At 36.9% G+C, this 14,420-nt stretch overlaps 1 protein-coding gene across 1 annotated transcript; it reads left to right on the top strand.

Moving 5' to 3' along the window:
* Positions 1 to 482: 482 nt before the first annotated feature.
* LOC103797883 (nipped-B-like protein) lies at positions 483 to 14,420 on the top strand (the record flags this gene model as incomplete). The annotated part of the gene is made up of 15 exons (XM_009070117.1): positions 483 to 536; positions 1,635 to 1,743; positions 2,338 to 2,474; positions 3,913 to 4,053; positions 4,365 to 4,458; positions 4,569 to 4,723; positions 4,981 to 5,071; positions 7,752 to 7,925; positions 8,381 to 8,571; positions 9,316 to 9,423; positions 10,712 to 10,912; positions 11,309 to 11,455; positions 12,869 to 13,158; positions 13,483 to 13,657; positions 14,041 to 14,420. Coding segments are annotated over 15 exons (2,298 nt in total), but the record flags the coding sequence as incomplete, so codon positions are not given.

The raw sequence follows: 14,420 nt of genomic DNA, 5'->3' as shown, positions 1-14,420 counted from the left end.
GAAGTGGTCACAGCATGAAACCTGCCACAGTTCAAGAAATCTTTGGACAGCACTCTCGGGCACATGATGTGATTCTTGGGGATACCCTGTGCAGCACCAGGAGTTGGACTTGATGATTCTTGTGGGTCCTGTCCAGCTCAGGGTATCCTGTAATTCTGTGATATGTATGCGTGTTCATTTTCAATTCATCAGGCTTGTATTTGTGCTGTCATCTGTGTAAAATGTTGTTTTGCATTAGAACCAGCAATCTCCAGTAAAACATGTAAGCTTTGTGTTTTATGAAATACAAATTCTGGAGTCACTTAAACTGTGAGAACCGCTTTTCAGATGCAGAAGACAGTTTCTGATCTCCATTGTTCTGAATGCATATGAAGAAGTATCTATGCATGTTTACTGGTCTTTTGGGATGACATCTGTATTGAAGTAATTTTCCCTCAGATGCCTTTTTTATTAACCAGTTTATTCTCAAAAAATTCTTCTAGGTTGCAGCTTGTAGAGATACAGGGTATGACTGGTTTGAACAGCTTCTTCAAAATGTAAGTAATGAGTTTTGAATATATATTGCAATCATTGTTAACATTTTAACATTGCTTTTGGTACTAAAACACTTGTAAGGAGGCTTGAAGAGCAATCCTTTACAGTAGGCAAATTCAATTCATGCCCTTTAAACATCTGACCTTTTTTCTATCTTCATTGATGCAGTTTTCTTCATCTCTGATATTGGTTTCTGTCTTGGCGTATGATCTCTTTTGAAAATATTTCACTTCTTGATTTTGGGAGGGGTTTTGTTTGGTTGGTTTTGATTTCGTTGTCTCTTCAATGATGAGTTACTTAACACGGAGTCCACAGCTAAGATACGTAGTGTAGTTCTTTTTCTTTTTTTAATGGTAGATAAGTGTAATGGTAGAGCAGTGAATCCTCAGAGCATAAGTTACTTCTGCATTATATTTCACTTATATCTAATACAGGTATTTCCAAGAATTGAGCTTGCTTTGTTTATGGCTTTTAACCTGTGTTGTCATTCTCTACATCCTGTATGCTGGTTAATCTGCAAGCAAAAAAAATCCTGTTGGTTTTATCCTAGCCTGGAGTGTTATGAAAACAGATAATCAAGTCAATCAGAGCATCTTCATTAAGAGTCTCTTCACTGAAGAAAAGGCTGTAGGACAGTCTAATCCTACTTAGATAATAAAGGATCTTCATGGACAGAATTTTAGTACCCAAAGTCACGTTGATAAAACTATATAATTTGTTATTTTGGCTTACTGTCAAAAATAACATTCCTTTCAAATTTGCTCTTTATTTCTCTAAGCATTTTCAAAGTCTTCTAAATCCTATTAGCTTCTGCATTATTTCATTAAGCACAAAGTCAACTTTCATCCCAATGCAAAAATCAGTAGAACTTCTATGGATTCTTACTCTGGTTAATTTTTCTTTGCTTATCTTGTGTTTTGGGTTGATTTTTTTTACTTCCCATAATTTTGCCTTCACCATGTAAGTTTTATGGAGAATTTAAGTATTTTCATAGTCTAAAATCCTTGTGTATCTGTAGTATTTGTTATAAAATCAGCATGTATCCCATGCAAATGAATGCACCCTCAATAATGAACTATTCTCTGTTTCATCTGCTACAGCTGTTGAAGTCAGAAGAAGATGCTTCATATAAACCTGTGAAGAAAGCTTGTACTCAACTCGTTGACAATTTGGTTGAGCACATTCTTAAGTATGAGGAATCTTTATCAGGTAATATTATTTAAAACTCAGCTAAAATCCTTTGAATTTTATGTGTTACTGTAACAGCTGTGGAAATTACTGTTGCAAAAAGTTACTGTTGCCGAATTCATGTTACAATGCTTACTGTAATGAATTTTAGGTTCATTAATGAATTTTTAAAGTTCATTATGAACTCTTGAGCCCTGTATAATAATAAAGCTTCCCTAATTTTCACTAGCTAGCCACAATAACAGAACTACTTTTAAAATAATTTTTTGCACTTTCAGATCACTAAAACCAAAACAAACATGTCAAGTTTTATTTGCATTAGTATGTTTTACAGTTGCAATAGCAATCATTGGCTGGGCCAGTGTTCTGTGTACACTAAGGAGTTTAAAAACTAGTGATGCCTTTGAATCATCTTTGCTTCTTTTTTTAGGTATTTTGTGGTCACATACAAATGTTAACATGTTATGTTTGCATCTCTGGTAAGAATATTTTGTTTTGGTTTTGAAAGAGATGCCATGAAAGAGATATTCAAATGATGTTTAGGCCATATGTTTTTCATTGCTTAAACAGTACTTGGACTTAATATCCTTTTTTGTGTTTTCTAATCTTTTGCAGATTCTGACAACAAAGGTGTGAATTCTGGTCGCTTGGTTGCTTGCATAACCACTTTGTTCTTATTCAGCAAAATAAGACCCCAGCTAATGGTCAAACATGCCATGACCATGCAGCCATACCTGACCACTAAATGTAGTGTAAGTAGAGAAAATCAGTATATTTTTTTCCCTAGATAATTGAGCGTGAAAATGAATGGCTGTATTATATACTTGATGGAACTGAAGGTAGGAAAAGAAAATTTAAACCAGTGGGTTTATTTTGTGGGCATCATAGCATTGAAAGCTCCTACATCTACGGAGATCTTCCTGTGAAGATACTGTTTTTCACCTGTTAGCAAATCATTTCATAAAATTGTTTTGATTTATAATCACAGTCTTAAAAGCAATTAATATTTAATGTAAGTATCTTAAGACTAAGGATAAGGTTCCATAAGATAGGGAGTTCTAATATATAGCAAATCCATGAGAAGGAAAATGTCTTCCTCCAACCTCTTCCAGACTTCATCTTTGCCTTCTCTAGTTCTGGTGTTCCTATATTTCCCTGTAAGACACTGTAGACAGCTCCAATACTGAAACCCTCCCCAGCCCTGATAAAATGGTCCTGTCCTGTGAAAAACTGTAGGAGTTTCTACCATTTTGATCTGATACCCCTAATCTGGAGCCAGGGCAGAATCATGCAGCTATGGCTCAAGGAGGAGCATGGGTGGGTGACAGCAAGCCTGTGCATTAGTCAGCTGCTCAGGGCAGGCTTGAGAGTAATTGTTACTAGCTTAGATTGTGGGTACAGCCTAGCATTTTCCAGGTGCAGCCCTGGTGCGTTCTCTGTGCATGTTTACAACAGGCCGTTGAAGCTGCTTCTGAACAAACAGTATTGGAAATAGTTAGCTGGTTACTTGCTGCAACTCATTTAGTGGGTTGCATCAATTTTGTACTTACATGAGTTGAGATGAATCACAGAATTACCACTGACAGCTTGAATATGTCAAATACTAGCATTTGAGATTTATCCTCTCCTGATTAGTGAGCTTGGTTTGTCAAAAAAAGCAAACTTCTAGCAGGATGTCTTATTAATGGATAAATGTTTTCCATAGGTTCAATGCTTGCAAGGCATATACAGTCGTGATAATGCAAACTAGTGATAATTTTATTTGCAGTTTCTATGTTTGTGCACAGTGTTACCTGTTGTTTAAGGTGCATTAAGTCATAGCACAACTTCATTTTGTTGCTGATACCTGTTTCCAGGTGTTGTGTGTTCTGTTGTGTGCATGAGTTGGGAAGAGTTCCTAGATTTCTTGTAGGACTCCAGTAAATTATCAGGCACAAACGTTTTCAGGACTGGCATAGCCTTGATGATGGGTGTATTGCTGCTCATACAGACTTTTTTCCCAGAACATCTGTAGTAAACAGAACTAGGTTTCATAATAATATGTAATTTAATAGCAGATGTAAACTGTATAAATACTCTTTTAGTCATTTACCAAATATGAGTTGAGATTTTTAGCTATCAGTGCATCTTAATAATGCTTATATGTAACATGGCCAGAAATGTTAAACACTGTAAATTATGTTGTTTCAGAACCAGAATGATTTCATGGTGATCTGCAATGTTGCAAAGATCTTAGAGCTTGTAGTGCCGCTAATGGAGCACCCAAGTGAGACCTTTCTTGCCACTATTGAGGAAGACCTCATGAAACTCATCATCAAATATGGCATGACAGTAAGCTTTTAATTGCTACTATTTGGTTGATTCCATTTCACATAGGTTTGCTTTAAAGACCATGAAGGGTTTATTTATGAAGATAAATTTTGAGCCATGAAAATTCGGTGTACATGGTTTACTGGATTTTGTATGTAGTGTTGCTGTATTTTTCTGAGTTTGAGCAGGTTTTCAGAGCAGTGTAGGACATGGATATAACATTGCTTTCATTAGATGGTTAGTTTTAGTTCATCATAGCTTTTTCTTACAAAGATAATAATCTCAATTCCAACTTCTAAATATATAACTCATTTGTTCTTTCTTGCCCCTAGGTTGTTCAGCATTGTGTGAGCTGTCTTGGGGCTGTTGTCAACAAGGTCACTCAGAACTATAAATTTGTGTGGGCCTGTTTTAATAGATACTATGGTAAGTAAAATCACAACACGTAATTGTCACTCTTCAGCCTTGGCTACAAGTCTGATCATAGGGATTCATCACAATTAAACACTGCGATAAAATCTTTCCTCTTACTGCAGCTGCACTTGCTAAATTAAAAACTCAACACCAAGAAGACCCCAACAGTACAATGCTAACTGGCAATAAACCAGCACTCCTTAGGTCACTTTTCACTGTTGGAGCACTGTGTCGACATTTCGATTTTGATCAGGAGGATTTTAAGGGCAACAGTAAGGTAAAGTAATTTTTATTTACTCTTCATGTCTTAGTTGTATGGACTGTTCTGCTTTAATTTGAAAGCACATTATTCCTATCCCCTCAAAGCTATATATTTTTCCATAATGCTTTTGATTTTTAAATACCTGGTTTTGCAAAGGCTGAGCCATAAGATTGTGTTTCTCCTCTTGTTTTTGATATTTATGCTTTTTATAAGAGTTTTAAAACATCTGTTTCATCTTCAAATAGCCACTATTTTTGTTTTATTTTGCTCAGGTTAACATTAAGGATAAAGTACTTGAACTGCTGATGTATTTTACAAAGCATTCAGATGAAGAAGTACAGACAAAAGCCATTATTGGCCTTGGTAAGAACTATTATTAGATTTTATTTTCTGCTCCAGTAAAAAATCCATATGTATCAGTAGGAATTCCTGTATTTGTGTAGTCACAAGGGAGTTTGTTTAAAATCAGAACTCACTGCATGTTTTGTTTGAGAACTGGCTATAGAAAAGCTGTCGAAGTGTTGCTAGTTGCATAATTCCACAGCAGATTAGATGCTTTTGACAGTGAATGCCTTTCGGTCTGTGACCAAGTCGTAAAGTACAGCAGATTTCCAAGGTAATGATGATGTAATGTTTTTCTCCAGTGCAAGTATGTTGTAAGTCCAAATCCTGTTTTTCAGTCCACAAGGTAAAAACGTGCTGGAAAAACTTTGAACGTTTTAAGAGTAGGAGCAGACATTCTGCAGGAGACAGGGGAGCTCTGGCAGTTTATACTAGCTGCGAGGCCTCTCTGAGATTAATGTGGCATTTCAAGTGACTTACAGTAGTTGAACTGCCACTGACTGGTTTGTCATGTTCATCTTCTGCTTAAAGGCTAAAATTGTACAACTGAAAGAATCTTGTCTGAGCAGATAGGTCTTGGTTTCTGGAAGAGTTCAATTCATGGTTATGGCTTGGTGTAAAGTAAGTTGCCTCCCAGGCACATGAGCTTCCATAGTGTGATTTAACTGTGGACAAGAATTTGACTCTGTGTTGCTATTTAAGTGACTTTTTTAGATATCCTGCTTCAGTTCAGGCTAGGGAGGGCTCTGTAAGCATATCAGAGTTTAATTAAACCTCACTGTTTTCAGTGATATATTAATCATATATATATTAATTTCATCCAAGTGCTATAACAGAGCAAGGTTGTCAAAGTCATTCAGTGTTTGTGAGCAGCAATCAGGTGAAAAGGCTTAGCAAGCTGATTCAGCATTCATACACTGTGACAGCTGTCATGTGAAGGGTGTGTACTTTCCTTTCAGCCTGTCATTATAGTAAGGACAAAAGTTTTAGCCTTTGCTTTGGTATGTGTCACTGCTGTTGAGAGATTAAGCTTAATCATCAGCTTAATAGTTATGGTTATGCTTTTCCCTTTGAGATGTGTACTTGCAAAACAGGTTGAGGATATAAAATGTTGGTAGTAACTTTAGCTAAACTTCAAAGTACCTGTCAGGTAATGCCTTACTCAGCCAAGTTCAGTGCTTGCTCTTAAGATCCTTAACAGAGTGACAACAAAGGTATGAAGGAAAGTGGTATGATGGCATCCCTGAGATGTGAAGTCAGTCCTTAGAAAAACACAGCAGGTGCCTTTCTTCATCTCCTGTGGCAGCTTCTTAGGCCAAGGAAGATTTCTTCCCCAGTTAACCAGGGATGGTAAAACAAGGATTTCCCTGAGAATACTACTGTTTTCAGCTCCTTAAGGTGAATGAAGGAAGTAGTCTTCTGGATTGTTACACTTATATGCACATGCTTTTCACTTTTAAAATTAACCTTGACTTGCACAGAAGTGTACAAGTTACAAAGGTCAGTACACACCTGTATGTAGTGCACAATTATTCCACATACTCCAAAGACCATCGTAACTCCTCTTTCTCCTCTTTTCCCTCCACCTCACCTGCTTCTCTGCTTCTTGTTTTGAAACTGAAATGACATGTTAAACACGCTGAGGTGTTGCCTTGGGCTAAGCCTTTACTTACGCTGTCTTTTCCTATGTATGGAGCCAGTTTTAAACACTTGACTCAGTCTTCCCTTTGTTATAGCTATTTTTGTACATTATTCTTGCATAATTTTATTTGCTTTCTTTTTACCCATTCTTTTATGTTCATATGTTTTCTATGTGTTCATTCAAAATCCTAGTTTCCTGTGGTCATATAAAATAGATTTACGGTCTACTTTTCTGAACAGTCTAAAAAAAAAAAAAGAAGTAGTTAAATGTAAATTAAATCAGGATTTTATGTTCCCATTACTGTTTTTTTATGATACTCTGTAAGAGTTTGTCAGCAGCACTTCTAAATCTACATACATATATGTGCTACCAATAATTTAGAAAAGTGTTTATGAAGTGCAGAATTAAGAACAGCCAGTTCCTTGTCAAGGGTAAGGCTGCCCCTAAAAACAGTCTGGTATCTTCAGTATCTTCCACACATGTAGTCCCAGGAACACTTCAGAGAATTTTCAAGAAAAGAGTTTAATAGGTATATGAATAATGACAGCAAGAGGCATAAATTTTCTTGTGTTCACGGGTGATTTTTTTTCTATTAAGATGTTATTTTTAAGTACTCATGATATTTATCAATTTTTCCACTTTTTTTTCTGTCTCCATATGAATTTTATGAACTTTACTGTTTCAGCAGATTTTTTTGTCTCCAAATGCATTAGAAAAATAACAGGTAATTTTATTAATGTTCCTTTCTTGTTCTTATGAGGACTAGTCACTGAATTGCAGGCCACTACACTGCAATGGTTCCAGACCTGAACAGCCTGTTAGTGCAGCCACCCTAGGTCAACACCCCATCATGTACATCAGAGATAGAACTCCTGTGGCTAACAGAATTCTTGATTAGCTATGAGAGGTGTCCATATGACAGAGCAATACTGTCTGGAGTTGAAAATACTGTGCTGTTGGAAGGAGATAAATTTCACCTCTCTTGAAGGACTTAAAAAGCAGAGTTACAGTCTCTAGATTATAATAATGAGAAAGGTTTCCTCTCTTTTCCACCCTTAGGATTTGCATTTATACAGCACCCAAGTTTAATGTTCGAACAGGAGGTGAAGACTCTGTACAACAGCATTCTTTCTGATAAGACCTGTTCAGTAAACTTAAAGATCCAGGTGTTAAAAAACCTCCAGACCTACTTGCAGGAGGAGGATACACGCATGCAACAGGCAGACAGAGATTGTAAGTGCTGAGTTCTTTGTTCTGATGAGGCATTCAAAACTTGACTTTCTTGCACACAACTACTATGTACATGTATAAGAGGTGTATTATTTACTTTCAAGATGTATAAAGCCTGGAAGCAATCCAGAATGCATAGCTTTTGTAATGATGGTAGCAATACTTTTTAATCAAAATGCTTCTAAGTTTAATTTGCAGATAAGAAATAATAAATAGACTCTTTTTATTTAATGAAAAGCCTTTATTTAGGTGTAAGACTTGAATTAAAATTGTGTCTCTAGTTTTTTGATATATATCTATACATTAGTGTGTTCTGTGTTTTATGAGATCATAAACCCACTTTAAGCAAGCTGAAATATGTGTTTATTGTGAAGCTGAAAGATCAATATACATCAAGTACTGGCAAATTAAATGATTACATTGTGGTGAGTGTGCTATTGCTTTTGTCGTTTTTACAGGGAAAAAAGTAGCAAAACAGGAAGACCTGAAAGAAATGGGTGATATTTCCTCAGGGATGAGTAGTTCCATCATGCAGCTATATCTCAAACAGGTCCTTGAGGCTTTCTTTCATACCCAGTCCAGTGTGCGCCACTTTGCTCTCAATGTCATTGCACTGACACTAAACCAGGGTCTCATCCATCCTGTGCAGGTATGATAGGCTTCTGTGGGGGGACTTCTTGTTACTCGTGTTCTTACAGGCTTTCACACTTGCCACATAAATTTCTGGATTTTCTCTTCCGGTTACATTACTGTAATTTCTAACTGTAGCAAGAGGCCTTTGCAGGAAGCTTATTTTGAAATCTGGTTTATGTTGTTTAGCCAGTGAGATTCCAAATGTTGTATTTTCTGTGTTTGGATTAAGATGTAAAAGCTGAGCTACTGCCTAAAGAGCATGTGCAAATGTACATTGGAGCATATTTCTGCTATGAATTTGAGGTATATGCCAAGTTGATTTCTTCGTTTAATTCTTCAGCTTACTTCCACCTCCGTCCCTGTATCCATCAAACACTGTGGAATTCCACAGTCAGTGTCAGAACTTAAGCCATCATCTCCATTATTCCTTGCTTAGATAATGCTTTTGTAATTAACTTTTTTATACTGCAGCCTTTGCACAGGTTCAGTCATAAATGGTGGTTTGTGGGGGTTTTAATGGAATTTTATGTACTCTGGATTAACTGTAGAATTTGAGAAAAAGGGAAAAGCCACCTGAAACCTCACACAACTTCTACATTTGTAATGCTGATGTCTTTCACTATTTGTACTATTTACTTACAAAAAGTGGTTAGGTAGTAAGCTGCATAGAACTTCCTACTCTAGTTTTTACAGTAGAAACAAAGAACAAAGATTGAGGAGGTACAATGCCTCTCAATAATAATTTTGTTTATTTTTCAAGTGTGTGCCGTACTTAATTGCTATGGGCACAGATCCAGAGCCCTCTATGCGGAACAAAGCTGACCAGCAGTTGGTGGAAATAGACAAAAAATACGCTGGGTTCATTCACGTAAGTAATTCTAATTCAACATTTTACAAAATGCTGTTATGTTCTGTAATCATTTAACACCTGAATGTGCCTCAGCAGCAGAAAAAGAGTGTAGAGTAACAAACAATAACTGTAAACAGTTCTGAAGATGATCTTGGCTGTCTCCCCCTTTGGAGGTTTCTGTTCTGAGAAATAGAAAGGGTGATATAATTTGAAGTGTCTCTTCTAGTCCAAAATTTCCTTTAATTTATAATTCACAGTAATATTTTCCACGCTGAACAGTACTTGGTAACAGCTAAAGACAAGTGTTTCATAATGTTTAGCAATTTAGCAGTGATTTCCTCTCTCGGTGGACTAGGGAAGAGAACACTGTGTAAAGGTCAATAAAGTCCTTAGTGTATATGTATTAGAAATGGTAATCTAAGCAGAATCCTTCTGCTTAGAAGGATTTTCTGCATAGGAAACTGTTTAGATCTGTTGAAGGGAAAACCTGAGGGCTCTGTGAGGACATGTGGAGTTGTGGCATAGTGCCAATATCTCTGCTTAAGATCTGAAATTAAGCTGCAGCACTTTCCTTATTTCAGAAGGTCCCAGTCTGAGTTCAGTGTGTATACTCTGTTGTAGAACTTCTTACATGTGCTTGTATGCCACTGCAGTGGGAGCACTGACTGTGCTGTTGATGGCATCCCAAACAAATACCTAACTCACGAGGTGGAGGCTAGCAGATGGAATTTGCTGTGTTACGCAGCTGGAATGTAAGGCAGTGAGTGTATAGATGCAGAGACTTTGCTGAACAGCAGCTGGGGTAGTATGAGGAGAGTTGGATGTGCAGCCTAACTAGATTCAGTTTGACCTGAAACTAGAGCAGGACCCCTGAAGTAAGTAAAAGGAAATGGAAATTACAGCATATATGGAAAAAAAACCCAAAACACTCATTTTCTGTTTCTTAGTCCTATTGCAATCATATGGATTCAGTTGTTGGTTTCACTATAAGTGATACCAAGAATATACATTTGGTAAAATACTCTGTTCATACATGGAAACATTCCAGTGTTCCTGAAGATCATTTAAATTGGAATACCTGGCTGTAGTGGGTAAACAGATTAGCTGCAGGTTTCTAGCAGAATTTATAGTCAAAGCAGTTCACAAGGTACTCTGGTCTCTGCCGTGAGTTCTGTTTGCAGGTTAAAAAGTGGTATTGCCTTGGTGCGTAGTTTAAATTCGAAACTTCAGAAGAGCATGCGTGTGAAAGGACGGAGTTCTACCACTTTGGAAGCAATAGTTTGAATAAAAATACCTTTAATTTCAGATGAAAGCAGTGGCTGGTATGAAGATGTCTTACCAGGTACAACAGGCAATTAATACCTGCCCGAAAGATCCTGTAAGAGGATTTAGACACGATGAATCATCCAGTGCATTGTGCTCACACCTCTACTCCATGATTCGAGGGAACCGTCAGCACAGACGAGCCTTTCTCATTTCTTTACTCAACCTCTTTGATGATACTGCAGTAAGCACCGTATTTCCTTCACTTAAAAAGAAATTAAAATGTAGCGTTACCAGCTTAAAGTCTCCTTTCACAAAGTATTTTTGTGTCGCAATTATAGATAACTATCTGCCTAATGTACATTTTTTGCTTTGTAATATAGAGTATCTGTATAATAGAACGCATTTACATCACTCAGTGCTTTTTTATACTCAGTTTGGACTGATCAGAAATAATGTGTCTTCAGGTATGACTAAATGTTGCATGTATGTATGTTGTTTAGAGTGGCCTGGCAGAAGGTATATAAAATAAAAATTGTGATCATGTTTTTGCTCAAGACTGTCAGCAACACAGGGTAAGTGTATGAATCCAAGATGCTTGTATGTATATTTATGTGTAATTTTTTTTTTTAACTTCCAGAAAACAGAGGTGAATATGCTTTTGTACATAGCAGACAATCTAGCCTGTTTTCCTTACCAAACACAAGAAGAGCCACTGTTTATAATGCACCATATAGACATTACACTGTCAGTTTCTGGTAGCAACCTACTACAGTCATTTAAAGAGGTATGTGCCTTTATGTTGTAGTGTATTTGTTGTGGTGGCAGCATTGGCTTCTCTATGGCTTGGTTGATTTTTCAGTGGATACAGTGCCATTGTTATGGTGTGGACCAGCAGCATTACTTTGTATGTAATCAGTAGTAAAAAAACAAGCAGCCTCTTCTGCTCTCACTTGCATCTGGTAGACACTAGCTAAACTTTCCTTATATTATTGCTGCTTATATTATTAAAAAGTAATGGTGGATTTTGAGATCAAACCTATGTAATTTCCTAGTGTGGCTGAATAATAATTAGTTGCTTGTATCTGGATGCAGATGAATTCAGACTCATCATGTAATACTAGTTTATTGTGGTTGTTTGCAGAATTTTAATAATACCATCCAGTTGGGAGTTTATTTTGTTGCCGGGTAGCTGATGGCAGTTGTGTTCGTGTTGCCTGAGAGACTTGAAATACATTGTTTATTGCAAGAGAAGAGTACACAGTATCTCTTTCTTGAGGCAGCACGTAAGAACCTGAGTCATGACACAGTATCTGTTGTTATGGCAAAATACACAAGCCTGTGATTAAAAGGCCTCTGCTTCTGAAAGACTTCAGTGTCTTGATTTCCTGAACAGCTTTAACAGTAGAAGGTACAAACTGTCAGGAAGCAAACCTGTTCATAGAATTTCCATTCTGACTAGTAAGTACAAGTCAGAGTTGATGCCTGGGAAGTACAGTGCTGTGAACTGTCAGCCTACCAAAGCTGATTTTTGATCTGCTAGGAAGAGACAGTACACTCTTCAGATTGGGGGTCAGTGCGTAGCACCCAGAAGGGCTGAGATCCAGCTCAGGACATCCTGTGCTCTGTCATGAAAAAATCATACTGTGTGCAGCATTAATGCACATGTGATATTCTGCAGCTCTACAAGTATTAGAATTGATTGCTGTTCATACCATGTGTGATCACTTTGGGCAGCAGTTTAGTTAGTGTCACAGAATTTTAAGAGGCAAGGATTTAAACAAGCTTGGACTGGTCTGTATCAAAGGTGCATGTGGAAGTCTCCATGGCACACAGAACTTACATCCAGGTGAAAGACAAATGGAATTTTCTTCCTGTTTTATTGTATTTGACCTTTACTGCATTTTACTGTCACTGCTAATGAACTTGAGTAGTCTTTTAATGGTACCATGCCAGTGGAGTGCTTTTTGCTTCAGTTCCTTCCGTGTCCACCTTGCAGAAAAGTCTGGGCTTTGCATAAAATTTTCAGTATCTTCTTCCCTTAAATAATTTTAAGAATGTGAAGTTTTGAATTAATAACATTGTTCAAGGAATTCTTGCTACTTTAAGCCAGCAATGACTTTGGAAATATTTTTTTAGAAGCATGCATGACACTACTTACTCTAATTTTGGAATGTGTGTTAACTCCTTTGTCTTGCAGTCAATGGTGAGAGACAAAAAAAAGGAAAGAAAGCCTTCGTCAGATGAGGAGAGTGAGAGCAACAGTGGCAGTGAGAGCGAAAGTGAGGAGGAAGCTTCCAAACCTCGCAGGTTACGGAAACGAGTAGACTCTGATTCGGATTCTGATGAAGAAAATGATATAAATGCTGTGATGAAATGTTTACCTGAAAATTCAGCTCCATTAATTGAATTTGCAAATGTGTCCCAAGGGATATTATTACTTTTGATGCTGAAACAGCATTTAAAGAACCTTTGTGGATTCTCTGATAGGTAAGGCTGTTCAGACAACAGGCCACTTGTTATGCAGTGAGTTCTTTGCAAGGAATAAGGTTGGGAGGGATTTTTTCTTTAGTAAGAGCTGACTGTAGCTACTGATTTTAGCAATAGATTTGTCTATGATAAAACCCAAATGTATTAAGTTGAATTTAATGAAACATGGCTTAGAAAAAGCCATGATTTCATTTCTTAACAGGTTGTCAATTGTATATGGAATGATTAAAATACAACTACTTATACTGAAGATTTTAAAAGCTTTTACTTGAAATTATTCTGGATTTTGCTTAAAAGCTTTTCCCTTTTGTTTCCTTTAAACAGTAAAATTCAGAAATATTCTCCATCTGAGTCTGCAAAAGTTTATGATAAAGCTATAAACAGGAAGACAGGAGTGCATTTCCATCCAAAACAAACATTGGATTTTCTGAGGAGTGATATGGCTAATTCCAAGATCACTGAAGAAGTGAAGAGGAGTATAGTAAAACAGTACTTAGATGTAAGTAAAGTGCTTCGCAGAAAACCTGAAACCTTTCAAACTGGTGAACAGTATAAACTTGAAAGTAGATGCTGATGTATTGGATGAACATTTCAAAGTGTTAAGTTCCTGGTCAACCTAAGTGATGTGCTGATCTTCTTTTCAGGGTGTTTAGCAGGACTGTATTTCAAAGACTTCAGTCTTTTGAAGACTGTAGTATCTCCAAAAAAAAAAGAGAGGAAAGTAAAGTTTGTAGAACAAACACAAGCTGTCAAAGTTTGAAGTTGTCTGCTGTTTGTTTTACCCTGTTTCTTTCTGTTGTTGTTTGTTTCTGACATAATGTACTGTGTTATAAATGTCTGGTTTTAAAGTTACAATGTGGACTAATTATTTTTTTTTAATAGTTCAAGCTCCTTATGGAACATTTGGATCCTGATGAAGAAGAAGAAGATGGAGAGGTGTCAGCTAGCACAAATGCTCGGAACAAAGCAATTACCTCGCTGCTTGGAGGAGGCAGCCCTAAAAACAATGCAGCTGAGACAGAGGACGATGAGAGTGATGGGGAGGATAGAGGAGGAGGCACTTCAGGGGTGAGGCGGAGGAGGAGTCAACGTATTTCACAGCGTATTACGTAAAATGATTTTTATGTGCTTATAAATGTCAGTTTATTATATTAAATGTACACCAAGTAATGTAATCCACATGAAAAAAAAAGCATTTTGTAGATAGAGATTCTCTACTTAACCGTTTATACAACTTTTGTAGAAAGTTTAACAGAAAAGAC

The sequence above is a fragment of the Acanthisitta chloris genome, unplaced genomic scaffold (genome assembly GCF_000695815.1).
Source record: "Acanthisitta chloris isolate BGI_N310 unplaced genomic scaffold, ASM69581v1 scaffold15012, whole genome shotgun sequence".
In the NCBI taxonomy this organism is placed as follows: domain Eukaryota; kingdom Metazoa; phylum Chordata; class Aves; order Passeriformes; family Acanthisittidae; genus Acanthisitta; species Acanthisitta chloris.
Note: the sequence above shows the minus strand (reverse complement) of the source record. Positions and strands in the feature narration are given on the sequence as shown.